Source organism: Engystomops pustulosus, chromosome 5 (genome assembly GCF_040894005.1).
Source record: "Engystomops pustulosus chromosome 5, aEngPut4.maternal, whole genome shotgun sequence".
Lineage (NCBI taxonomy): Eukaryota > Metazoa > Chordata > Amphibia > Anura > Leptodactylidae > Engystomops > Engystomops pustulosus.
In genome coordinates this window covers 50,465,532-50,493,215 of record NC_092415.1, presented here as the reverse complement: position 1 = coordinate 50,493,215, position 27,684 = coordinate 50,465,532, and the positions used below count along the sequence as shown (strand labels likewise).

General features: G+C 37.5%; 1 protein-coding gene across 9 annotated transcripts in view; it reads right to left on the bottom strand.

The window, feature by feature from the left end:
• ST18 (ST18 C2H2C-type zinc finger transcription factor) overlaps positions 1–27,684 on the bottom strand; it is a 166,288-nt gene that overhangs the window by 58,958 nt on the left and 79,646 nt on the right. For all 9 annotated transcript variants that reach the window (XR_011855708.1, XM_072151929.1, XM_072151931.1 and 6 more), the window contains 7 exons: positions 22,821–23,014; positions 12,989–13,669; positions 10,459–10,593; positions 9,703–9,793; positions 6,960–7,058; positions 6,650–6,849; positions 3,619–3,827 (listed from right to left, as the gene is read on the bottom strand). Coding sequence is in view for 8 of the 9 variants with exons in the window: in XM_072151929.1 (XP_072008030.1) it covers positions 3,619–3,827; positions 6,650–6,849; positions 6,960–7,058; positions 9,703–9,793; positions 10,459–10,593; positions 12,989–13,669; positions 22,821–23,014 (1,609 nt within the window). In the remaining variant the exon portion in view is untranslated. The remainder of the gene's footprint in view (positions 1–3,618; positions 3,828–6,649; positions 6,850–6,959; positions 7,059–9,702; positions 9,794–10,458; positions 10,594–12,988; positions 13,670–22,820; positions 23,015–27,684) is intronic.

Sequence of the window (27,684 nt, the reverse complement as noted above, 5' to 3'; positions counted from 1 at the left end):
GGGTGACACAAGAGATTACAGTCTATGAGGATGAGGGGTGACACAAGAGCTTACAGTCTATGAGGATGAGGGGGTGACAAAAGAGCTTACAATCTATGAGGATGAGGGGGTGACACAAGAGCTTACAGTCTATGATAATGAGGGGGTGAAATAAGAGCTTACAGTCTCTGAGAATGAGGGGGTGACACAAGAGCTTACAGTCTATGAGGATGAGGGGGTGACGCAAGAGCTTACAGTCTATGAGGATGAGGGGGTGACACAAAAGCTTACAGTCTATGAGGATGATGACGAGACACAAGAGCTTACAGTCTATGAGGATGAGGGGGTGACACAAGAGCTTACAGTCTATGAGGATGAGGGGGTGACACAAAAGCTTACAGTCTATGAGGATGATGACGAGACACAAGAGCTTACAGTCTCTGAGAATGAGGGGGTGACACAAGAGCTTACAGTCTATGAGGATGAGTGGGTGACACAAGAGCTTACAGTTTATGAGGATGATGGGTGACACAAGAGCTTACAGTCTATGAGGATGAGGGGTGACACAAGAGCTTACAGTCTATGAGGATGAGGGGAGACACAAGAGCTTACAGTTTATGAGGATGATGGGGTGACACCAGATGTAAAGAGCTTGTACAATGGTCCCGGCATTCTTTAAAAGGGAACAGTATAAATTAATCTGTTAAATACAAAAATTCTACTGCTTGAACCAGTCATCAGCCGCCATCTTATATACAAATTCTAAGTTGAAAGTGACTGCGGAGAAGCCTAGAGCTTGGTGTATATTTGGTGTTTTCAATTTTTATCATTCCCATAAGATTCACAGTATTCAGAGACCAATTACCAATCTACAAAGGGGGGTCCTGTTCTCACTCACTGATGTAGTGACAGGTGGACCATGTGCTGCTCTATTCAATACTAAAGAAGCATCTGCAATTGCCAAGCACAGCGCACTGGTATCTCCGAAACGCCTATTCGCTATCTATTAGAATATCAGAGACAGCCAAGTTCAGTGCTAAGCTATTTCCAGTGCTGCCATAGTATCGAAAAGAGCAGCAGGATATATGCTGGAACTGCCAGTCTATCAATTATTAAAAACCAAAACCTCATAATGGGTGCAGGACCCAGCAGCCAGATCCCTACTAGTCCATGTACGGTGGAAAGCAGATAACAAGCAATCATGGTACAACAGCTTTATATCCTGGAAGAACTATATTATTTCCTCCAGGATTTGTTTACTACAGTTTCTATGAAAATATATATATATGACTCTTTCAAACTAAAAAGAAACAAAATCAGATGTTATTGGAGGTAACCATTGGGTAGTCTCTGGTGCCTGCGGATCAGAGCAGATCAGGTTCTAGGCTCTTATCCATACTGTATGATTTGTTCTGGTTTTGAGAACATAAAAGAGGTCATTTTCAATATGCTGATCACATCAGATTGCACTTGGCTGGCTGTCCGGTACATGGAATAAAACAAATGCTGTTGTAATCTCATTTAGCCATGGGGTCCAAATATCTCCAATTCTGCATTCAGATGGACCCGATCAGATGCATGGGGTAGATGTTACAAATCTAACTGGATAAATACTCTTGGATGACATCACCATTGTCACATGACATGAAGTGCCCAAATTTACAAACTGATTGTATAACATTGCAGCCATGAAAAGGAACAATGTATGGATAAGGGCAATGCTCTTTATCATAGAATTAATGTATTTAATGCATAGTATTTATTTTCCATTTTTGTACCCACTAAACAACACCTCCTGCAGCCTATCTGTATGGTACATTGCATAGAGACTTCAGTTTCCTCTCCGCCTTTGTTGCTGTGGTGCCTTATATGGTCGCAGTCAAAAAATATGACAATTTGATGCCTCTAAATACATATACAGTATATATATATATATATATATATATATATATATATATATATATATATATTCCAATGTGAAGAAGCGCTTTATTTGAAGTCAATGCTTTATTCCACCACAGCAATAGGGACAGGACTGTTTCACCCTCACCATGATTTTCAATCACAGATCAGCTTTTCTTAGACAGTTCCTTTCTCTGTACAGTGGTCAGACCAAGTTTCTTCAGTTCTTCCATTCATTTGAAAGGGAGCTAAACTGCAGGGATTAGCCACTACACAGAGAATGGAGCTGATGCTGAGAACAGTTGACCCCTATTGAGGAATTATTCTTGGAATTTTCATCAATATATTTCACAAAGAAAACCCCTTTAATTACTGGTTACCAGGTGGGGATGGGGATGTTTACTTATAGGCTGTCACTGTCCAATCAGTGAGGTCAGTTACAGTGTTGGGACAAACTTATTTCCACTAGGAGAGTGGGAATGCCTGGTTCTCAATTTATTTATAAATATTCAGAAGCCATTACAGAAGAAGAAGTGTAGAGCCAAAAAAAGACATTACTGAATTTTTACATGAGAAAAGCAATAATTTCCCAAGGGCTTTCCTTAGTGTTTCTGTTGTGTGTCCGCAAAAACGAGTCTGTTTACAGTCTGTGTGATGTCTTTTTCATGTACGCATGTCATCTGTTTTTTCCTGTCCAAAAAAAACGATTGTTAGCTAAAATTTGAAGGCAAAAAAACTGGTTCCCCATGCATCACATGAGGAAACAGACCCTTTTAATTCGATCAAAGTCAGTGAATTTACATTTTTCTCAGGGTCTGCACGTCCTGGAAAAGAAACGGACATGTGATAATCTGCATGTGGAACAATGGGTCAGTTTTCTATCCCCAAAAATCACAGTAAGCCTATGGTCCTAAAAAATTCTATGAGAGTCCTAGGACTTACATTGCCAGAGAGAAGACAGGTCCTCTCCAAGGTACTTTTTGTTGAGACACTATATTAAAATGATTTACTGTTAATACCTTTTTGTGATCTTTTAATAAACTGATTTTTCTGTACTGCCTTCAAGGGTTGAATTACTTTTATTTTTTTCCTTACTGTATTTTCTATCAGTTATATAATCCTAAAAAAAGATGTTGGGATGTGATCATAGTCAGGTAAACAGCAGGCAAATCTTTGTAAGTGGAAATCGTTAATCTGACTTTTTGGAAAATACAACATAAGAAATGGATCATTATAAACGGCCTCACTGTAGGGTTTTAATAAAGGAGGGCTAAACTATTACTTTCTGCTCATGGTAAATAGATTAGAAGATGCTTAATTCACCATGTAGTCTGCTCATCCATACGGAGGAGACTCTGCATGAAATCCCCTAGAACAATGACAGCAAGAAAGAGCCACCAAATGCATATGCCTCCAGAAAATCATAGCTATCGAAAATCTGCAGATCAAAAATGAAGCTCCATTACCCATGGAAAAAAATCGGTTTCCCTTCCCCCTAATTGCTACAGAAGGCAATTGGGCATGGCATAGAACCTACTGATCTCATTCATCTCCAGAAATCTCAAAAAAGACTCCCGGAAATAGTCATGCCTGTAACTTGTGTAATCCCTCACACAAAGTTATTGTAGATACTGTACAGCGCATCCCTTGTTTATGTGGGATTTAACTCTAATGTGAAAAGCAGTTTATTCACAGCTCAGTAGACACTACAACCTCCAGGATCTTGGATTCTCCTACCTTGGCAGCCAGACCCAATGGTTTGTTGGACAGGATCTCTGCTGCTGCTTCCCTGCAGCGGGTGGAAAGGTTGAGGATGGCAGCAGCTGCTGCTATGTGGGTGTCTTCACTACACTGACCATAGCTGTAAGAGCTGGCATGGCAGGGACTCTGTGTGTGGGCGCTAGGCAGTCGGTTGGAAGATTTCACTGGACTTGTAAATTGTTTTGCTGTGAAAGAGAGATGTGATTACATACATGCAACATATGATTTTCTTCATGGCAGAATAATTGAAAATTTGAACTTAAGTGTGAATTTTGCCCTATATTTATACACGGAAGATAAATGTTGGTCTTTTGTTTCGTATTTAATTTCATGTTTAAGCATCTAAATTGGCAAATTTCTATAACCATCAAGTAAATGAGCCTTTTTGTACAAACATGCTTTATTGGTTATTAGATTTTTTTCTACATTATGATCACCTATGATTGAGATTCTATTGATGTCGTTTGATATAACATTATAAATTGTCATATTCTCCATGCTATATATAATATTTATATGTGGAAGCTTATTTTTCTAATATAAGGGTCAAAAAATCTAGCACTCTGAAATGCTCAGGAATAGAACCGCTCAAAGGTTCGCATTTAAATTAAATTAAATGTGAACTTTTCATGGACCCAAATGGAAAGAACATTGTTATGGGCCTCCAAAGCCTCCTAATGGCTTCTTCATTCCAGACGGTAGTCTGCTCATTTGGCCAGAATCTTCCCAGGCACTTCAGATGCTTGTTGTAGATGTAGACAAAGTGGACAGAAAGGATCTTTAATACACATATTGTGGTCTTGTCCAATCATTAAACAATTTGGGGGAAGCATATTCAAAACCCTCTCCAACTTAATAAAAATATCCAAGCCCCCTGATATGACATAAGCCCTCTTAGGACTTGGCATTGAAAACGTCCCTCCTAGATATCGAAAACTAACAGAACTTATTCTCCGAGCAGCAACACTATTCTTAGCTAGAGCATGGAAAAGCTCTCAACCACAAACCATACAAGACCTACAAAAAATTTTAACCCAACATTGCCAACTGGAAAGTACTTTTTCTCTCAGAAAGTGGACCCTTAGAGCCCATTATAATATGTGGGATCCATGGTATAGAACCACATATACAGGCCCTTACGTAGAACCTTTATCAGATCCCCTCTCTATTATTTTTCTCTTTCTATATTTTTTCTATTCTAATGTCCTTCTGAAACTCATGATGATATACACTTACTAAGAGTCTCAAAAATGTATCCGATATCCATTGATAAGATAATCTGTAATTCTTTAAAATGGAAAATGAGTCCAACTCCTATCTCATTACATGCTTATAAAAGCAAAAATTTGACTCAATAAAAATTATTTAAAGAACATGGTCAGGAATAGTGTTGAACAGACTCGTACTGCAAAGTTTGTTAAAAGTTTGGGTCCAGGTTCACTCAACCTCAAAGCTGTTAAGTACCGTGATTGTTGCTGCATGGATAACACTAATTAACTATTTGAATTCCACATGCCAAGTCATAGTTGGCTTTTAAATTGCTCTGGACACAAGTGCTGGTGGCTGGAGGATTATCACTCCTCAACGACATCAGCGAGAGCAGCCACCAACTCCCAAATGGTGCTGTCCATGGCCATGGTAATTTAAATGCATCTGGAAACACTGCCACCAGCAATTATAGAGTTTATACCTATGGTCGGTGGGGGGCTAACAGACTAAGTTACTGGTGGGGGTTATGGTCTGTGTTCAGTACTCAGACCAAAACAGATTTTTAAGATTTGGGTTCATCACTACTCTGGAATAATTCTTCTTTATTCTAGGTCATCATTAAAAAATAGGTATATAGAGAGTAATTCATGCCATACCCATGTTCAGTAACTTATTTTTTCATAGTTATATTTGAAATAAAGGGGTTTTCATAAAGCTTAAACTTGTCTGAAATTTATAGAATTGATCAGAATTCCATATGCTTTGATTAAAAGTAGTGGGAAGTGAGGTCCCAGTGGTTAGACCTTCACAGATCCTACATCTATAACCTATCCTGTCTTGTGACAATTCCTTACATAGTGTGCTACCAATAGAGTAATGAAAAGTACATGGAATAGTAGCTTCAAGAAAGCAGTCCCAGGTCAAGAACATATGTAAAGAGAAGCTGTAACCAGTTTTGATATTACTAAATTACCAATACCCTCAGGTAGTGTTTTGGATTTTGTCTGAGATTAGACAGACAGTGAGTGCTCTGAAGCAGCTAGAACCAGGGTTCTAAGACATAATTGGGAATTGGAACTTTATTTTCCATTCACATTTGCCTTTGTCTTTAACATACTGTATCTGGTATAGTTTTCTGCCAAATGGCATCACAAGCATGATTGGAAAGATTAATTTCCGATCTTTAAAATCAATGGAGCTAACTTATATCTGGGGATCTGAAAATTATGCTCTCCCCTACAGCCTCACTGTCTGACTTATCTTAGATATAAATATAGATAGCTTATATATATAGCTTATATAGCTGTATATATAAAACTTTCGAGACAATTTTTTGTAGGTAAATGGGTGAGATGTAACATAAAAGACATAATGATAAAAATTGGACCCTACCTGTTAGTTTAGTGTTGTAAAAACTAGTGACATTTTCCCTTTACCTTGTTACTTAAAGTTTAGAAGACTCTGGAGAAAAGTGTCCATCTTGCAATTATTTGATCAAGTATTATTGTAATTGATGTTTCAAAAGAGTATTCAGTAATTTATCTGCAGGATCAGTTCCAGATCAGCAGAAATACTCCTTAGTATGGCACCATACACGGTATAGTGGCTATAATTGAAATTGTAAAAATGAAAGCACAGCCAGCTGATCAGCAGCAGTGTCCCCGTGCAATCTAACATTATTCATCAATCTCAGGGATAGGTGATCAACAAAAAAAAAACCCTGGGATATCTTATTACTATGGTTATGGCTATGGTTAAAAAGTTCATATTTTACAACTGATATGAAAAAATTGTGTACCTTCTCCGTTACTTGTCTCTTGGCTGTGAACAACTGTGGCAATAGTATGTTTTCCAAAGACTTGGGCATCAAAGCTGGCATAGTCAAATGGAACTTTCCCAAACCTATCATGTTCTTTAATAATGGTTGCTCGGGTTGTGGTAACTGGTGCACTTCCATAACTGAATTGGGTAACTTCTAAATGCTTGACACATGTTGACCTGAAAGATATGTAGACACAAAGATCAACAACATTTGAGAGTAATTTGATATCAGTCATATTTGACCCCAAATGCTTACTAAGACCTAATAGCTTTAAGAAATACTGTACCTGTGAATAGATTCAAGGCTTGACCCACTACTACAAGAATATGGTTTGTCTTGAGTTTTTGAAAGTTTCTCAGCTGCAGCAATTGGACAACCTGAAAGACTTAAGTCAAAAAAGCAAAGTTGTTAAAATCTGATAAGTTGATAAATAACTTGATACTACAATCACTGTGTACATCTGTGAAGACAAGGGGTTGTGTCACTATCAATAATGGACCTCTGTCATTAGAGGATAGCATTTTAAAAATGTTTGTAATAGACATATTACTAATTTTGCATAGTACTCAATATATGTTTCGTTTTATATTTGTCAACTGCTTCCTATTGCTTAGCAGTCATGTAATCAGGGAGGGCTCATGCTCATTTACAGGTGGTTCCTGCAGATCTATACATGTCTCAAAATTGCATTTTCAGTTACCCATAATACAGTCCTAATACCTAGCTCATGATACAGGTTTACTGCACAAAACTTTGTTGGCCATACAATTCTTTACGGAAAAAGTTAGTTTTTTTGTACTGCCTTTGGATGAAATCTATAATGTAGATAAATCACAGTTTACCTACTGTATAATTACTGTATAACTTAACATATGAAGCATTTTAATAGCAGGTGGCATTATTAAACTTTGCAATATAATTTAATTTAGTGAAGGAAATGCTTCCCTATCCGATTTTTGGTCCTTTCTTGTCTTCTAGTGAGCAGTTTAGGAAAGAAGTCCATCCCCTGTAATCAGTTTGTAGGAAACTCTCAAGGTATTGAAAGGGAGGGAAGTGAGATAAAAATAATTAACATAAACCATACAACAGATTAAAATAAAATAAATATGCCACCCAGGCAAAACCTTTATTACCTGCAGCGTTCCACAATCATTGTGTCCACTGCAGGATCCCAAATACCATGTAATGTAGGTCACAGCCAGACATTTAACCTGTATATATGGTCAACACAATGTGGTCTGATACCATTGACATCCTATTCAAGCTCGATTGGGGCGTCCTGTGCAAGTAGCCTTTCCTGGTACCATAAAATTGTTACAAATCACTTCCTCTTGTCCATTTCAAGGTTTATGAAACTCTCACATGTATTAAGGCGAGTCTCCAGTCGTTTTACTTTACTTAATGAAGCTTTAATTAAGTTTATCCAAAAACAACTAAACGAGAGGTGCAGTAGGGTTGAGGCAGGTCTGGAGAATACTCTCACAGCCTGCTATGGTGAAAGATGTCAATAGTTTCAGAAATCCCCTACTGTAACAATAAGTGTTCATATTGGGTCTTTGGTAACATAATATTTTAGATGTTTAGTCCAATATTGGAAGTCCAATAAGCAGTGGTAGACCACAATGTGGCCTCTCAAGCCCTTATCAGTGGGGGAATACCATTTGGTATTCCCCTCACTCGGATGATAGAGAAGTGGTGCCGTATATTTCCTGTTAAAGCGGGGAAGAGATTTGTACATCTTTGATATTGCCTTCAAGATGTAGTGGGGTGATGTAGGATTCATCCTGTTGCAATTTAGCCGAAGACTTAGGGCATAGTCTAGAACAGTGATGGCGAACCTTTTAGAGACCGAGTGCCCAAACTACAACAAAGACCCGCTTATTTATCGCAAAGTGCCAACACAGAAATTAAATTTATGATTTATACTCCCTTCTCTGTCACAGTTTTCATTGATACCAGCACCCTGAGGACACTAATAAAGCAGAAAATAGTCCCAGGTACAGCTATCACTTTAAAATAACTCTGTGCACAGCCAGTCCTGGGCTGCCTGGGACTGCAGGAAGATACCTGGAGTCATCTCTGGTGATGGCCTGAGTGCCCACAGAAAGGGCTCCGAGTGCCGCCTCTGGCACCAGTGCCATAGGTTAGCCATCACTGGTCTAGAAGAAGGTGTAGCATTCTGTAATTGATTAAGACCAAACGGACCATTAGGTCTGCTGAACCAGGTGCTGCAGTTCAGGTTCCAGCCAAACTGGCCAGCACCCTCTGGGCACAGAGCGAAGTTAGCATATATAAAAAGTAAATATACACTTTAATTTAATGGCCATTTTATTATTACTAGATAATAATAAACATAATAAAATTAGCTAGCCTCTCTTGTTTTTAAAAAGTTTGTCCAGGACTTTTTTTTAATGGACAAGTCATAATCGAAGGCGTCTCTATTTGATGGTATAATTCAAGTTTTGTTATACATGGAATCAATTAATGTAGTCTTACAACAGATATTGATTTGTACTATAATTTAGCTTCGTAATGATGTGTTGTGCATATGAAAGCTATAATATGGACCATTTAGAAGTAATGTATCAGGCTGAACAATATTTAGCAGTTTGACCCGGAATTTTGTTGCAATGGGATAGATAGTTCTACATATGTGTACATGATTGTGAGGTTTCTCTCTTGTCTAATTTACAGGTTTATTGTTCCTATTATCTATATGTTGGAGGCTCTCCAAGATTATAAATGACTCAATGGAGTCACAATTTAAAACCTGTTCTCTTTTGTGTCATCTGGTTCTGAAATACATAACCCTTTCACAGTTTTAAATCACTATTTTAATTTAAATAAATCTGTGGCTTCAGTAAATTCAAAAATGCTTCCCAGCACGCAGGCCATCTGCTCAATCCTGATTTGTTACAAAATGGTTCCTTTGTAGCCGGGAGCCTATTGCTTTATCCAAACAGTCATTTGTCCTGTCAATCATAGTTCAATCATTCAACAATTGTAAATCCACCAGTTGCTTGCGGTACCTTCTGTGTGTGTTGCGATTACTGTTAACATGTCCTCTTCCCGTACATCCTGGTGTTGGACACTTCAGCACATTTTCATGCATGGCCAAAACTAGTTAAAGATAAAAAAAAATTTGTTGTAGAAACTTTCTATTAAATATATGAATCACAATCCAATAAAGTCGTCAGCTAAGCGCCTGATAAGGTACCATAAGATTACCTTCAAAAAATTTTTTATAATCCTATATACCATATATACATCTGTTTAAGAAGGTTTCTATGTCTATGTGCATGAAAAACTAGGCTGATATCCAAAATTTGGTAACATATTTTGTGTTCCATATAAAATAATAATATATTTTTCATATATCACATTATCCTTGTGTCCATTATTAATGACCATGACTCCCAAGATGATGGTTTGTATTGAGCCTATTATAGCAATATAAGTCAAGCATATTGTATAGTAGTTATATAAATTGAAACTATTCTACAGTGTTCACTAACATATTGGATCTGCTCTTCACATAACTTATGCTTTTTATGTTCATTGAGCATTGATTTATCATATCCATTCATTTGGCTTCCTTAATGGAAAAACCCAGTTTAAAGATGGTATAATCAATAGTAAATAGTAATACACATCATTTGTTTTCTATTCATTAGCCTATAAAAATCAATGTGATAGTCACATCCTAGAAGGCTTTAGTTTACTTTCAAACCAATTTCAAAAAGTAAATCATAGATTAGATCTGCAATAAACATGATGTTACTGACTTTCTAAAGGCACTCGAACTTTATGAGGACACCCAGACAGACTGCGATGATGTGGATAGAGTCCTGTAACGTGGCCGGTGCCATCACAGCCTGGTATAGGGCATTTAGTCTCACGCTTGTCAAGACGTGAAGAATCTGTAAGAAAAAAAATAATATTTTAACCAAATGAATAAGACTAGGGTTTATTACTACATCATTTATTAAAAGGAATTGGAGATAATCATAACAGAAGCCAATTTATTAAAATAAAAATAACTTACTGCTAGAGTTTCCTGCCATTCCAGAATTGATACTGCTGTGGTCCCCCCTTCTCTGTTAAGCATGTTACTGCTGCAGCCAGTCAATTCTCCAGCATCAAATGACATAATTAAAAAGTATTCCAAGGGCAAAGGATCATTTCCAGAACTGAATGGCTACAGTAGTCACATATGTCAACTTCTGTAAACAAAGACCGGGGGAAACTTTAAATTATCAGAAGTAATTGTATACACTCTACATAGGTAACTGGGAAAGAAAAAGCACAAATCAATCCAAAATCCGCTAAGTTTCGAAGATGTGAGTTTAAAGAGTAACTAAGGCTTTCAAGCATTTTTTTTAATTTTAGAAATAAATAGAGCAGGTGATAAAAGTAAACTTCATTAAAGGACACCTGTCATCAGGTCTGTGTCACTATTTCTGTCACCTCTACCTGTTGGAGCAGCTCACAAGGATCCCATCCCAGCCTTTATCTAGTCAAGTCATACATTAATCATTGCAAAATCATCTATTCTGTATTATGTAAATGAGGATGGTCACATGGTCAGAGGCAGTGATGTCACCCCTGTCCCCCCTCCCCCTGTTCATGTCTGTGTGTAATGTATAGTAAAGCATGGCTAGTGTGTTTGCTGCATCTGCTGACATGCTGCATCCTCCTAATATACAGGTGAGAGACACAGACATCAGCTACACATGAATCTGACATGTTCTGCTGTAACATGGCTGCTTGGAGCTGCTGTATCTCTCCTATACACACACACATGCACACACAGGCTGCAGGGGGCGTGGCCACCAGCACCAGGAAGCACACCATTATACAGCCTTACATCATTATACAGGCTGTCAGTCATGCACTGGGGGTGTGGCTGTGCCTCCCACTCATGAATAGAGTGGACAGCTTGAATATGCTAATGCTTCATTGGACATTTCACAGGTCATTTGCATACAGCTTTAGGACCTCATTGCTTAGGTTTACAGGCATGTAGGGGGACAATGAAGGGATAGAGGCAATGCTCTCTAATGGCAGTTTATGAAAATATATTTAGTTTAGGGGGTTTATTTTGCCTGACGGGTTCTCTTTGAGTAAAACAGCTTCAATGTGCCTTGTTTCTGCTTCTTTGTCCTGTAGAGAGCAGTGTTTTTAAAAGCAATCGGAGCTCTGTCTTCCTCAGGTGAATAAGAAGAATTAAGTCATAAGATCCCTTATCAGGTTCCTTTACCTCTCAGTGGATTATGGGACATAAAGCTGATTTACAGTCACTGCTTAAATATGGGAGAGGCAGAGGAAAAACATATTTAAAAAAAAATAAATAAATGACAAATGTCGCTATTATCACCATTTTAATTAAGCTCCTCCAAAGGACAACATCTCTGAAAATTATAACTCCCAATGTTTGCTTATATTTAGCAGATGACTTTTATGGAATTTCTTCATGAAGACCTTACATAAAATTCTATTCTACTTTGCTTAAAAGGTCATAAAATTCAACTGGAAATATTATATAAAGCTTTAACGGGGTGTCCCCATTTCTGCAAATTATTGTTAATGTTTTGATGATAAAAAGTTATACAATTTTCCAATATACTTTCTGTATCAATTCCTAAGGGATTTCTAGATCTCTGCTTGCTGTCATTCTATAGAAAGCTTCTATGTTTACTACTAGTGGACAGAAATCTGACCATGGTCACACAGGTGCACAGCTCGCTATATTACACAGCTCTGATTACTCTCTGTGATATAACGAGCCTTGCACCTGTGTGACCATGGTCAGATTACTGTCCACTGGAAGTAAACAGAAATGACAACAAGCACAGATCTTGAAAACTGTAAGGAATTGATACAGAAAGTATATTGGAAAATTGTATAACTTTTTATCATAAAAATATTCATTTAATATTCCCCCCTTTAAATCTCATTTTAAAATTGTGAGGTTAATAGGGTCCTGCAGTACAAAAAACTCCCAATATAACAGCTGGGAGTCTCTGTATATCTAAGTAGATAAAAGTTGGGAGTCCTCAAAACTTTTTTGTGTATCTAATATTACTTTTTGTACCTTTTCGCTACTTGATTGGATTTTTTTTTTATTTTATAGATATGTATAATAAGTCATAATATGGTAATTATTGTAAGCATTTTACTATTTTAGATCATAGAAATGTATTTATTCTGGAAGCCTTTTATGATGATTTCTGATCAATAGTAACTGTTGTAATAAATCTTTAAGAAGAAGCTTACTTCAAAATAAAGTCATCTAAAAATTTTATTAGTTCTTACGTTTGCTGGAATAGATTTGTCGCCCAACTCCATCTATTACTTTAGTTTGTCTTCGGTCTCTTGCTAGGTGTTCCATCAAAAACATGTCGAGTTCTTTGTAGGTGCTGTGGAACATGTGACCTTGCTCTGCCTGTAAAGTTATTGCTTGTTCCAACAGGCTCAAATTCCCTTTAGTTTTATCCAGATCAACCGACTCCTCTGTAATAATTGAAAGACATTTATCCTCTTCTTCACTTTCAGGAATTTGGTGCTGACTTCTTTCATCATCTTCCGATATTCCCCCCATTGTGTCACTTTCCAACACTTTTCCTTCAATACATTCCATTTCACCTTTTTGCCTATTTGTGTGAGTAAACCTCTCATTTACATTAGTTTCATCTGAATAACTGGAAGAACTATCCCATCCATTTTCAGGTATTACAGGGCTGCCATTATTGTCATCAGGAGAAAAATTTGGTGAGTCTTTTTGTTTGGAGGACTGGATACAATATGTTTCTCCATGATCTCTAATGGCTTTTGCAGATTGAATTACACTCCCCGTAGGACTGTCTGTCACTGTATGAAAAACAGTACTGTTTTCAGGCCTTCCCATTACTGATGGGTCAATGATACTGTCTTCATAGTTACTATTCTCCTCTGTTGCATGTGTTGTCATGCCCGAAGACTGAACAATTATTGTACCTAGTAAAATACAAAAACAGCTTTCAAACCCATGCATAAATACAGTGTCATATGTCATCATGGTCATGGTTTATAACTAGCAATTATTACAGAGGACCCCTCAGACCTCTCTGCCCACTGTGACCTCTAGTGAAGCTCTCTGGATGCTTTACTGTAGTCCCAGGCTGTAATGTGTTTGTAATGAAGCTTTATTGACAATCTTTGTTTCCATGACAGCACAAAATCCAATTTTCACTGGGACAAAAGCAAATTTTGTCTGGAGTTACAATTATAGATATTTCAGTTATGACTTACATACAAATTTAACTTAAGAACAAATCCAAAAAACATATCTTGTACATAACCCGAGGACTGCCTATAAGTATGAATGGAGGGTTGAGTGCTGGAATTCCTGCAATCAGAATAGATATTCCATGTTCCCCTGATATGCTCTGCACTTTCGGGTTTTAGCTAACAAGGTGTGTTGTAGAAGTCAACAGATCACAGAACGGAGCTCTGCCTTGTGCTATATTGACTCCAATCAGACTTTCATAACAGTGTACATGGCAGCCAAATATTTATCAACCCTTAAAAACCTTGATTTTCTTACTTTTTGATTGGCTTTTATTAGCATGTCATTTTCCTTCTGCATGGCATTATGGCATTACAGCTCAGACGATACCATATATATATAGTTATACAATGAAAAAAAATATTGCCATCCTCCCAAAGACATAACTTATATTTTTTTTTCCGACTGGGTTACTTGAACGTTGTTTTTGCATGATATGTTGTGCTTTTCATTGCTACCATTTTTATGGCTTTCTCCAGCCCTCTAAAGACATACAGATAAATTCTTAATGGGGCAGTTATTAATGATGATGTCTGTATAGTGCTATGTACAGTAACATATCGGGACTACTCAAGCAAGAAAATTAAATGAAAATTTGAAACTTTGGAATTAGTTAGAAGTAAAGTGGATCATTTCTGAACTAAATGCCCAAAATGGTCCTACAACTCCCAGGTAAATGGGCTTTACTCATTACTAGATTCTTATCCTGAGTGTTCCTACAATACTCAGTGAGAAACTGCAGAGAAGCAGAATAAAAAATGTCTTTCTATGCATAGAATGTGCTCAATAAACAAAATAAACATTGAAATCTGTGAAACTAATGTCAAAAGACAGATAACCAGCCAAATGTTCGGCATGAGCTAATACATACCAGAATTCTTTGAAGAATCAGTATTCCATTTATGACAGGGCCAGAATATTTATAAGAATAGCTTAAATCTGACAAATCTGAGAAACATCACAAGATATTTCTTTGAAAAATACTTAAATCCTGCTACATTAAAAAAAAAATCATGTGTTTGTCAACTCAGGATCACTTGATCATTATAGAAAATCTACTATCAAATTCAGGCTTTATAAATCAGGGTCACTTACTCATAGCTCCAGGCACTGGGACTGTGGTAATATTTGTTATCCCTCCTCCATCCTCCTTAATTCAACTTATTACAATATCCTAATAAGCCACAAGGGACTGGGGGGAATTACTAGAGTCCCTCTGTACTTCAGCTTCACACAGTAGACCTGTCTCAACTTCCCCCCTGCTCCCTCAGCACTTCCCTCTCCCACTGTGTGCTGGAACCCCTCTGCTGCCATAAGATTACCTCAGGCAGAGGGAAAAGGATAGTGCAGAGGGAGTAGGGGGAAAGGAGATAGCGAGTGTAAATACTACAGTCATTGTGTCTGGATCTATGAGTAAGAGAATATATACAAAATCATGAGCATTGACTTTTTTATGACTGTTAAGACTGTTTTGTGCCTAGAGTCATTGGGGCACATTTACTTACCCGGTCCAGTCGCGATCCAGCAGCGGGTTCTCCGACGCTGATTCTGGTCTGGCCGGGATTCACTAAGGTAGTGCGCCCGATGTCCAACAGGTGTCGCTGCTGCGCTGAAGTCCGCTGGCGTTCGGCGGAGTTCACAATCTTATTCCTGGTACAGGTAAGCGCTTGTCAAGGGACACATTTTTTTTTAATTCTGCGGTTTTTCTGAACCCGTAGGGTTTTCTGGTGGCCACGCCACCCGATTTCCGTCGCATGCATGCTGACGCCGATGCACCACAATCCACAATTCTCCTAATATTAACTAGGTAGTTGTCATAACACAATATCGCAAAACAATATTGGAGGAGATGTATCAAGACTGTTGTGCTTTTTCCGTAGGTGAAGATGTCATAGAAGGAGACATAGAAAGAATTAAGACCATCTCCTCGACCAGAAATTCATTTCTGAGCCAGCAAGGAGTTTAATTAAATCTTCGTTATGATCTACAACAATTTTTGCCACACATAATAATAAATCTATCGCCCATGGTAGGCCACTCCCATTTTGAGAAATATCTGCTCCTCCTAACATGTCCACTTTTTGTAAATAAGAGATTATGTAGCAATTGTATCAGAAGTCCCAAAAACGGTGACTCTGGAGTAAACTGTAGGATGAATTTCACATTGGGGCACATTTACTAAGGGTCCGAATTGCCCTGGGTTTTTGGCGAACACGATTGGATTGTGTTGCATCGGTGCTGAGTTGCTGAGTTGCATGCGACAGAAATATGGGAAGGTGCCTCGGACAACTAGACGGATTCGGACAAACAACGGGATTTAAAAAAGGAATTGTGTTGCAAGATCAAGCACTCAAATGCACCAGGGAAGAAGAAGGTGAACTCCGGCGGACCTTGGCGCCGAAGCAACACATGCAGGAAATCAGTCGCCCTCTCTTAGTGAATCACGCCGGACCCGAATCCTCTACACGATGGGACCGGGTAAGTAAATCTGCCCCATTGTCTTGAAAAGCTCATCATCTTTCAGACACACATATAAGGGCATGTATGCTTGAAATAAGGTGAATTAAGCCTTATAGAGACATTGCACAATTTATCTTAATACTTTGAAGTATGTTGTGTTATAAAATAAAAAAATGGATACACATTCGAGTGTCACATTAAACTTTGCTATTTGTATGCAACCACGCCTAAACATATTATGAAAATTATGCAAATATTTTAAACATTTCACTTATTATTGATGTCAAATGTAGTGAATTAATGTAAATTTACAATACAATAAGTATTTTTGGAACTTTTATCTATGGCTCCTATATGTATGTTTGTATCTATTATGCGTCACATTGATAGAATTCTCAAAAACAGAGTAACCAGTTCACCATTGTGTGCCCCAAAGTATAACCCCCACTATTCACATCATATACTACCGATAGAAATTCAGTATCCGGACACTGAATAAAGAGTCTTCCCCTGTGGCTTTATTTGATTTGGAACCAAGGACTTTGTTTAGGTGATCTATGAAAATGCTCAGTACAAATAGCTAACCTGAATTCCATTTCAGTACACCTAACCCTATGAAACAGACCGGTCTGTAAAGTGGCTTTCACTGCTTGGGGGGAAAACAGCACTACATTAATGACACCAAATCCCATTGCTTACTGCAGAGTCTTTCATGCAGCAATGTCATTTCCAAAAACCTTTGTTTTCATTACATTTCTGTTAAAGTTCTGCAGCCAGGAAACTTTAATAAATATCTCCATTTGTGTTAATTATCATGTTTCTGTCAAAATGACAATATGAACTCGAAAAATTGAGAAAAGCAGCAGGTTGTAGAAGCCGGATGAGAGGGTATAATGATAGTAGACAATGCTGCTTTTATGCTCCACTGCAATCCTTATAAACAGCGCCACAGACAAGGGCACTCACAAAAAAAGTCTACATTATGTATCTTTCTTGTAATTATCCCCCTAAAATCAACACTGGACTGCCAGGATCAAGTAAATATTGTCATAGTAACTAAAAGCATTTTTGGAAGAAGTCACAACACTAGCCCTTTTAATAACTTTGATTATAGATGGCGTTCTTTTGTTTGGATCTATTCAGTCTAAACCCGAAAAAATTTTACATTTTACATACTAGAAAATAGGCTGCGTAAAAAGCTGCATATCATTCCGCACAATGGCCTATCATCTCTTGATTTCACATCCAACAAACTCCAGTTTTAAATAATAAATTAAACATAGTCTAAAATGCAAATGAAGTTTTTCTCAATAACACTGCGCGCTATTGAGAGATGGTGTAAAGGGTTATGATAATTTTAAAGTATTATGAACTGGAGAAAACAAATAAAAAGCATTTTCAGTGAATATGCTCAATTCATTGAACTATTCTCTCAATCCACTTAACTACCCACATGTGTACAATAATGATTTATAGACATTATGCCTAATTATGCATATTTGGGCTGTGTTAAAGTGCCTAACAAAAGCTCTAGAAAGCAACAATTACCTCTGTTGCTTAGTTACATAGTTTAAAATATTCCTATTAAGTGCAGATTACAGGGGGGTAGAAAAGCACATGTGCGGCCCAATGCATTTCACTTTTCTGATGCCAAACTGTTAGCATTTTGGGACGTTTCCAACTTACCTAATGTTTGGTTCAACTGTTTGTTATGTGTTAAAAGAAAAATATTTATTAATTATATTTAAGAAAATAGGATTCATACCGTGAGTGATGATTTGGATTTTGTAAAAAGAGGTTTTAGTCCAACCAAGTAGTTCTCACTTTTAAAGAAATCCCGCTGTTCTACATCCCTTGTAAGCTGAATACAAAATTTGGCATGCTGATGAAATAGGGGATAACAAACAAGTCAATTTTTTTAATTCTTCATTTTCTCTCCAGTTAGAAAATCATGGTCTATCATTAGACTCTTCTGTGTTTTTTTTTTTTTTTTTGCATTTATAGTCTTAGCTTCCAGACTGATTGTAGCAATAAATTCCTTTTTATATAAAATTATGATACATATACAAAATAATAAATAATAAGGTATTGTGTTCTCATAAAGGAATTTTAATTGTAAAGCATCATGGATTCCTACACACTGGGAAAGGATAATTATAAATAAGTCCTGGCCGGACCCATTTTCTTTTTATTCTAATGTCCATTATGTGATCTTGTATTTATATGGCTCTTTGCGTCAGGTCTATTTCCATGGGGACAATCTGTTGTGTTACCCAGGGAGCATCTGTGTTTATATGACTCCAGTGTCTGGGCAAAAAAAAGCATTTTTATATTTTAAATTTCAATGTAAAAAAAAAGATATTTTTAAAAAAGATAAAAGAAATAAAATATAAAGATACCTAAGTTATATAGTAAGAACTAGTACACATTGGGATTTTGGATGTGTTTTAGTGATGATTGGACCTGAACCCCCAGACATAAGTTTGGGTTCAGCATTTGGCACACCTCCGTCAGCCATTAACACGCATGAACGCTACAGGCATCGATTACGGGTGCAACCCTTTAAATGCCTGCAGCATTGAAATGGCATCGGCACGTGCCATTTCCCCGAAGAACATTGCTCCTGGAGGTTTCGTCAGGGGGAGCAACGATCCTTGGGAAGATGGCAATGCACATGCACAGGGGACATTTAAATGCCACCAGCATTGTTTCCAGTGGTATTTGAAGGGTAACACCCATGATTGCTGCCAGCACACATGAAAAGGTTCCTGCTGTGCTCATTTCAATGCCAGGTTGAACCACTTCCCCGTTCAAGCCCCTCCACATCCCCCTATCATGGAGGTGGCGGAAAAGGGAAAATAATAGCAGGTTCTAACAATATGCTAGCATTTGCAATTATTTCAGGGCTTCTACTCCACTTTTATCAATTATATGTGACATATCATTGGTGTGTGTGGTTAGATGTGACATAGCAGTGATGTGTGTTGTTACATGTGACATAGCAGTGTTGTTTGTTGTTAGATGTGACATAGCGGTGGTGTGTGGTTAGATGTGACATAGTGGTGTGTGTGTTACATGTGACATAGCAGTGTTGTTTGTTGTTAGATGTGACATAGCAGTGATGTGTGTTGTTACATGTGACATAGCAGTGTTGTTTGTTGTTAGATGTGACATAGCAGTGGTGTGTGTGGTTAGATGTGACATAGTGGTGTGTGCACTGCAGACAGAGGAATCACGGGGATTAAGATTTGAGAACTTTCTTTCATGGGCATACCCCTTTAATAAGTTAAACATTCTTTTCTTCTTTACAGTCTTCTTTCTCTTCCAGGTACAGGTTACCCCAACACTGCAAAAGTTTTCTCTCAATCCTTCACATCTAACTACTATGTCGACTCAACTAATTTCTTCTATGCCATTAGAAAACCAATCCTATTCTCATCATTTTAACCTTTTTGTGCTATCTATTGTTCAATAAAATATAGTAACTATTACTTAAGTGGGAAATGATCTAATGCCATTTGGTACATTTGGTAATTTTAAACTGCATCTTAAAAACAACTATTATTCGTACATTTCAATTCAGATATGTATCTCATAGTTTCATGTTGACCCCTATGTGCCTCATGTATTAAACAGCTGACACCCATCATTAACACCTGGTTTGGGAAACACCCATGAATATTCTGCAGGGGTATGTGACCATGACACTTAGACATAAACAGTTGTGGTACTTGGGATCCTCCAAATCTCATTTCTGCCCCCTCTGCCATCATTGGTGGTAAAGATCAGCTGCCATAAACACAGTAAAAAAATAAAAATGGAAATCAAAGTGCTCAGTTTATTAATAACTATCAAAAATATAATGACGGTAAAAGATGGAAAAGTGACTGCACTCACTGCTTCTTAATAGCTGACATTCACAAGTGAATGGGGGAACTCGCTTGTCACCTTCCCCCTGGGGCTTCGCCTTGATTGGTGTGTAACCCCTTTACCCGACCTTCAAAATAAATGATGGACATATCTGTCCACCTACAAGGTATTTGCCCTTTTGAGATTTATGGGCTGTATATGCAATATATGCAATGGGTATAAGCTCATGTTACAACATAGAGGCTGTATATTAAATATTGTATACTAATATTGTATAATAAATATTGCTGAAAGCAGCCCTACATGTCATCCTTCCACCATCACATGTGTTGTGCTAAGTTCTAAGTTCTTTAAAGTTTATCGAAATTTAAAAGAAAATGTCAACTGGTCCCACAAAAAATAGAGTGTTAAACATTTTTGGTTATCAGAAAATGGTTATAAAAAGAGATTGAAACTTAAAAAAAATGTCTACTTGATCTTACTGACCCAAAGAATCAAATGTATGTGTAATTTGGATCACAGAGTAAAATTTTTCTTAGCTTCCCAGTAAATTGCATGAAATATTTAGTAATAGAATTTGGTCCATAGAGAACAAGCCCTTATACAACTCAACGAAAACATAAAAGTTATGTCTTTTGGAATGTGGCGATTTAAATAACAAAACATGAGAATAGATGGGCTGGGGGTTAAGAAGTTAATTGGGGAGGTTTATCACTACCACTTTTTTGTGACTTTTCCACATTTGCATCACAACTCGTGGTGCACTGTTTTGCAATGGATTTGTTGTGTCCATGCAATACTTCTATGACTGCCTTTTGAGCTCCGCTGCTTTTCAGATTTATTAAAGTGGCATTGCCCTTTAATAAATCTCTCTGGGGTTTTTATTTAAAAAATAATAGCAAAATAATCGCAAGTATAGTGAAATAATCGCAACAGCACAAACGCCAGGAAGGGAGTGGAGTGACCATGCAACTTTTTTTTGCGATTATTTTTAGAAAAATCGTAAATTATAAATCTGGCTTTGCAAGGCATTGAACTAGCAGGGGTTTTATGTTTAAGCCAATATTTCTGAGTTGTGGAAAAGGCCTTTGCATTTTTTTTACTCCAAAAAATAGCAAAAAACCCCTTTGTGATTTTTTGCCACTTTTCTAAGGCAAAAAGTCATTGATATGTAAACCCCCCCCCCCCCATGTTCACATCCCTGATGCAAGAGGGCTGCATTAAAAAATCCATTACAAATTCACAATCAATAAAATCAACTTTGCTAGTTTGAACCCAGCCTCAAATGGGTGAGCCACTACTTTATATAAGTTGACCATGTGCCTTTACTGCTTTTTGGAGAATCCCTGAATGTTCATTAAGTGATTAAGATTTCCTGGCACTTACTTTTGTACTGTGTGCAGAGCCCCTGTGTTTCTCTCTTTACATGTTGGAGTTCTGCTGAATAGGTGGAGCTGCAGCAGCACAGTATAACCCAACCCCCTCCCTGTCAGCATGAATGGACTGGGAGAATAGAGAGAGTGTGACGTCACATGGACATCCTGGGCAGTGAAAGAGATGGCAGCTATGTGTGAATACAGGGGACAACATGCTGAGAACATGGAAAGGCTGCAGGTTACAAAGGAGACTAAGACACAGGTACATATACATACAGAGACAGTCTCATAGAAGAGACATATTGAAAAGTGGAAACCCTCTTTTCAGGAGGTCTTAATATTATTCTTCATAATGGTGACACTAGGCACTGGAAAAATTCTGTCACCAGACACAGGAAGTAATCACCCAAATCAACAATTATTGTGAAACAAAAGGATTATTTCTTTCCAACAAAATTGTTATTCCCAATTCATGAAACTTTGGAAGTTTGAATATCAAGCTCTTATCATTTGGAATGCCCATTAACCGTGCTTGTTTATTCTCAGGGTATTTTTCTTCAAATTTGGACAGTGCTAACAGACATTGTCTACAATTTTCACTGCATAGATGTTATCAACTTTTTACTCTGTTGATACCAATGGAGAATTTGGTATTGCAAACAGTGATACACTGCAAGGAGCTTGTGCCTTCTGGCCACGCTTTTGTTTATTTATAGGGATGAACGGATCTAAACTTCCTGTTCGTGTTCGGGCTCAAGTGTGCCCTGCATGACCCAAACATATTGTCGGTTTGGCTGCTGAACAGCCAATACAGCGGAGTAACTAGCCATGGCTTTGATTAGCCAGGGGTGTCCCCTTGGTCAATTATAGCCATTGCTGGTAGCCCGGAGTGACAATATGTCCAGCGCACCAAACCCCCGAATGTAAGTTTGGGTCCACTAATCTTTATATAATTTTTTGGGGGGGAAAAAAGTTGGCACAAGATAAAAAAAAAATTTCTTCATAAACCTTGAGGCTGTACAACAAACAGGAGTAAAGTCCTATGGTTTGTATAGATTTAATATGACACAATATTTAATAACAGATACTTTTGGGTAGTCCAGTTATTACATACCTGTAGCAGTACAACATTGTTTTTTCAAGAACTTAAAGCTCATCAGTTCAGACTTGTCCTCACTGTCTTCTTCAAGTTCCTCACTAGGATTATAGTGCTGAGGCTTCATTAAAAGTGATTTCCTTTTGTTGACTGGAGCGACAGAACCCTGTTCTTGAAATTTCCTTTTTTTTGACATAGTGCAATTGTAAGCACTGTAAAGGGGAAATGGAAAGATATCATTGAGAAACTGTTTCTGAATAGTCCCGCAATGAGAAGGTTCTATGTATTGACATGAATTCTTTGTATTTATTTTACACTTGAATTTATTGTGTGGAGATATTGGCTTCTGCCTCCAGCACACTGGATTTTAAATAAAACATATTTGTCAACCAAATACTCAGTGCTAAATAAGAATATGTTAATCTATGAAATCCAATGCAGTGCCAAGAACACACAGGATAAGACATTTTTTTATGGATGCATAGTTATAAAATGAATAATGCATGTTAGGCTACATGAACACAACTTAACAGACTGCAAACAATGGTCCCATACACCATTGTTTAATGCCTGTGTGTCATCAGTGGTTAGGTGGAGCTTAACATGCAGGGAGTCCAGTCCAACTCCTTGTGTATGAGCCCACAGAAATGAACAAGGATGTGTGCTCATTATAAAAATATGGCTAAAACTTGTCCAAAACCCTTGGTCGCGTGTAGGTAGCCAACGGCTGGCTTCATAAGGCCATGTTCTGCCATATTTCCTAGACTAAATATTATAAAAAGAGGGTGTCATAAGGCAAGAAATAGTACATGTATAATAGATCTTTATTCAAACAAAAAATATTTCCAACAGGGAAATGTTGGACATGATAAAAGCAATTAAAAATGTACCAAGTACTGTACATACAACATACAAATAGTACACTAGTAGTGAATTGATCTAGTATATCACATGCAGAGTACCAACTATTAACAAATCAATATGTGAACTACGTCAATCTGTACATTTAGAGGTACTTAGCCAAAATATTGGGCATAGAGAATGCAGATCGCTAAGGATAAAATACTCTCATACAGTATAGTGAAATAGTGGAACACATGACTTGTGTACCTTCCACTATTTTACTGACTTGGACAAATAATTGTCAACTGGGACAAATAAGATTTAATTGAGACAAATAAGACACAAAAAGTAGAAGAAAATCAGACAATGGCCCACATTTGCTTGGACACGTACTTAAGAAGTGTTTGCACCAGTTTTGTGTTGTGATTACACTTTGTCCGTCACGTCACAAAATTCTGCATGTATGGGGCGTTCCAGTACAGAGTCGGACCATGCGCCACATTTATTACCGCTACTCAAGAGGATTGTCTTGCATACTCTATGTTAAGGTTTTACCAGAAAAAAATTGGTGCAGGGCAGGGTGTGCCATATATAATGAAGAATGTGCGCCACTTTTGATTTATATGTCGCACTTCTGCACACTCCACAGGCAAACTGCAAATAGTGCAGTTTGCACAACTTTTGATCAGTAGGTGTCTCAGTGCTGAGACCCCTGCAGATTACGAGAACAAGGGGTTCAACTGACCCCTCGCTGCTCCTCAGATTAATTGAGCAGACTCATAACCGCTCTGCTCCATTAATCTCTATGGAGACCCCCAGTGATGAGCAAGTTAGGCCATGTCCTGTGGAGAGGGCCTAACTTGCCTTCATGGGAAAACTCCTTTAAATAGTTAATATTTCTACATGTGTTGATAGACATAAAGGAGGTTATTTATCTTTAGATCAGCTCCTTGGGTCAATTCTATTCTAGTCTATTTTTGGAGCTCTGCTGCCCATCAGATTCATTAATAACGCTGAAGCCACTTTTCACCTTCCTGACACGGCCCATTTTTTCAAATCGGCCCTGTGTCACTATAAGTGGTTATAACTTCGGAACGCTTTAACATATCCAAGTGATTTTAAAATTGTTTTCTCGTGACACATCGTACTTCAGGTTATTTGAAAAATTTTGGTGGTATGTTTTGCATTTATTTATGAGAAAATCAGATATTTGGTGAAAATTTGGAAAAATTTTTGATTTTTGAACTTCAAAATGTTCTACTTTTTCCATACACAGTCATAACCGCAAAAAACATAATAACTAACATTCACTAAATGTCTAATTTATGTGTACATGGTTTTTTATGCATACTCTTATTTTTGTAGGACGTTATGGGCCTTTGAACGTTAGGTGCGATTTTTCACAGACCTAAATAAAAGTAAACCCCATAAATTACCCCATTATAGAAACTACGCCCCTCAACGTACGTGAAACAACTTTTATGAAGTTTGTTAACCCTTTAATTGTTTTACCGGGGTTAAAACAAAATCGGATGCAATTTTGAAAGTAAAATTTTTTTGGCTAAATTAATATGTTTTTCAAAAAATTTACAAATTCTCAGTGGATAAAATACCAAAACACTCCACAAAATTTGATACCCAATCTCTTCCGTGTATAATAATACCCCATATGTGGTGGTAACCTGCTGTATAGGCACACGCCAGGGCATCGAAGGGAGCTGCGCCATTCAGAGCAGATTATGCATTGTCAATTTTTATTGGCTATACAATCTTTATTTTTTTGGCAATTTGGACATATAAGGGCTTATTTTCTGCGACATGAGATGCACTTTACAAATACTTCATTTTAGTGGGTCATTAGCCTGATGAGATTTTATTAACTCTTGAATGTATGGGTGAAAAGAAAATGGTCAATTTTGGTTTACTTTCTTTTCGTATTTTTTGGGGGTCGTACACCGTACACTAAAAATATTATATTATCTTCATTCTATAGGTCACTACGATTACGGTGATACCTCATTTATATAGTTTTTCATTTATCTTTACAATTTTACTGGATAAAAACTAATATAGAGGAAATCTCATTTGTTTTTGCATCGCCATCTTTTCAGAGACGTAACTTTAATATTTTTTGGTTGACAGAGCTAGTTTAGGGCTTATTTTTTATGTGTTGAATTGTTCTTTTCAGTGGTACCATTTTTGCGCACATAACTTTTTTTGATCACTTTTTAGAACATTTTTGTGTTACGATTTTATGAAAAATGTACATTTTTGGCGTGTTTTTCGAGTTTTGTTTTTACGGCGTTCACCGAGCGGGTCCAATAATGTTTCTGAGTTATTGAACGGATTGTTACGGACGCGGCAATACCAAATATGTGGTTTTTTTTGGCGATTTTGTGGTTTTTTTTCACTTTATTGCATGTGTATAGGGAATATTTGTGTTTAGGAGACTCTAACTTTATTTAATTAATTATTTTTATTAAAAAATTATTTTATGTAATAATTTTAACATTTTGATTAACTTTCACAGGTTAGCTTGAACAAGTGATCCACTGATCACTTGTTCAAGCTCTTCTTCACATTACACAGTGTAATACAGATGTATTACACTGTGTAATGTAACACACTGAGCATGCTGCGCATGCTCAGTGTGTTACAGCCGGGTCCTGTCAGAAGGCAGGGACCCGGCTACAGGAAGGAGGATCGCGCAGCCCCGGGCACCGGCAGTCCCGGGGCTGCGATCGGAGCAGCGGACCCCCCCCCGGTAAGCGCCGCGGGGGGGGGGTCCGATTCTTCTGAAATGCCCCTTGCACAGGGGTTAACACCCGCGATTGGAGAAATCTCCGATCGCGGTGTTAGAGGCAGGTGTCGGCTATAATATATAGCTGACACCTGCAGCTTCTGGCGCCGGCTCCATTCACAAGCCGGTGCCAGAAGCATGACGTAATAGTACTGCATTTTGCGGGAACGCACCTCCCGCGATGCAGTACTATTACGTCAAATGTCGGGAAGGGGTTAAAGCGGCTTTGGCCCTTAATGAATATTCTTATGGTCTACTTTCTGTCTGGGATTTTTTTTTTCAAAAAGTCTCAAAATGCATAAGAAGCCTCAGCGTGTAGACCAGCAGGGGACTGGACTTTTTATGAGACTTTTTTTCAAAAGTACCAAGTCATGAATCTGCACAGTGTTTGCACAGTGTTGTATGGTGTTGCACTAGCAGTAGTTCTATGTTAAGGCCAGATTAATAATGAGGTGCATATAGTCCTGTGAGACTTTGGCGCAGTGAAAAGTCTCAAAAAACCTCAATGCGACTACTTTGAGACTTTTTTATGCTAAAAAAGCCCAGGAAAACCAATGATAAATAACCCCCAAAGGGTTCAATGTGGTTACAATAAATTAGAAAATATTTTACATATAGTCTCAACATACATAGTATTTCCTCATCATGAGCTTTATAAAATGTATTAATGACTGGTATAAAGATCAGTACACGTCAGCACCGCTTGAAAATTTCAGAACAGATGTATTTCTTAAAATTAAATAAAAGCGTTTTAATACTATACTCAAGGCTTAGTGCTATAAATATTATTTTTACACAATAAATGCCCATGTTTATCTGTTAATCCTCCATTGGGTAGCTATGGAATCTTAATCCTCAGAGAACAGGCAACTAAGTCCTTAAGGGCTCGGCCACAAATTCTGTGTATCCTTCACAACACATGTGTACTGTACCTGTTTACCAAAGTTGTGCTTTATCTATATTTAAAGGTTTACATTTTTGTTTGTAAAAAGAAGTTTCAAATTTTAGACCTTGGTAAAATTAACAGAATTGACTCCCTTGTGTTTCTTATATTTAAAGCAACAGTATGGGGTAACAAACTCCAAACAAATACATTGTAGCATATTCGATTATATTGAATACACTTTGATATATCAATACTTATGAAACCTATTAAACTGATCTCTACTATATTTATATTCCAAGGATAATATGAGATTACTTAACATAGTGGCTTAATGGATAATGGTCAAACCTAAC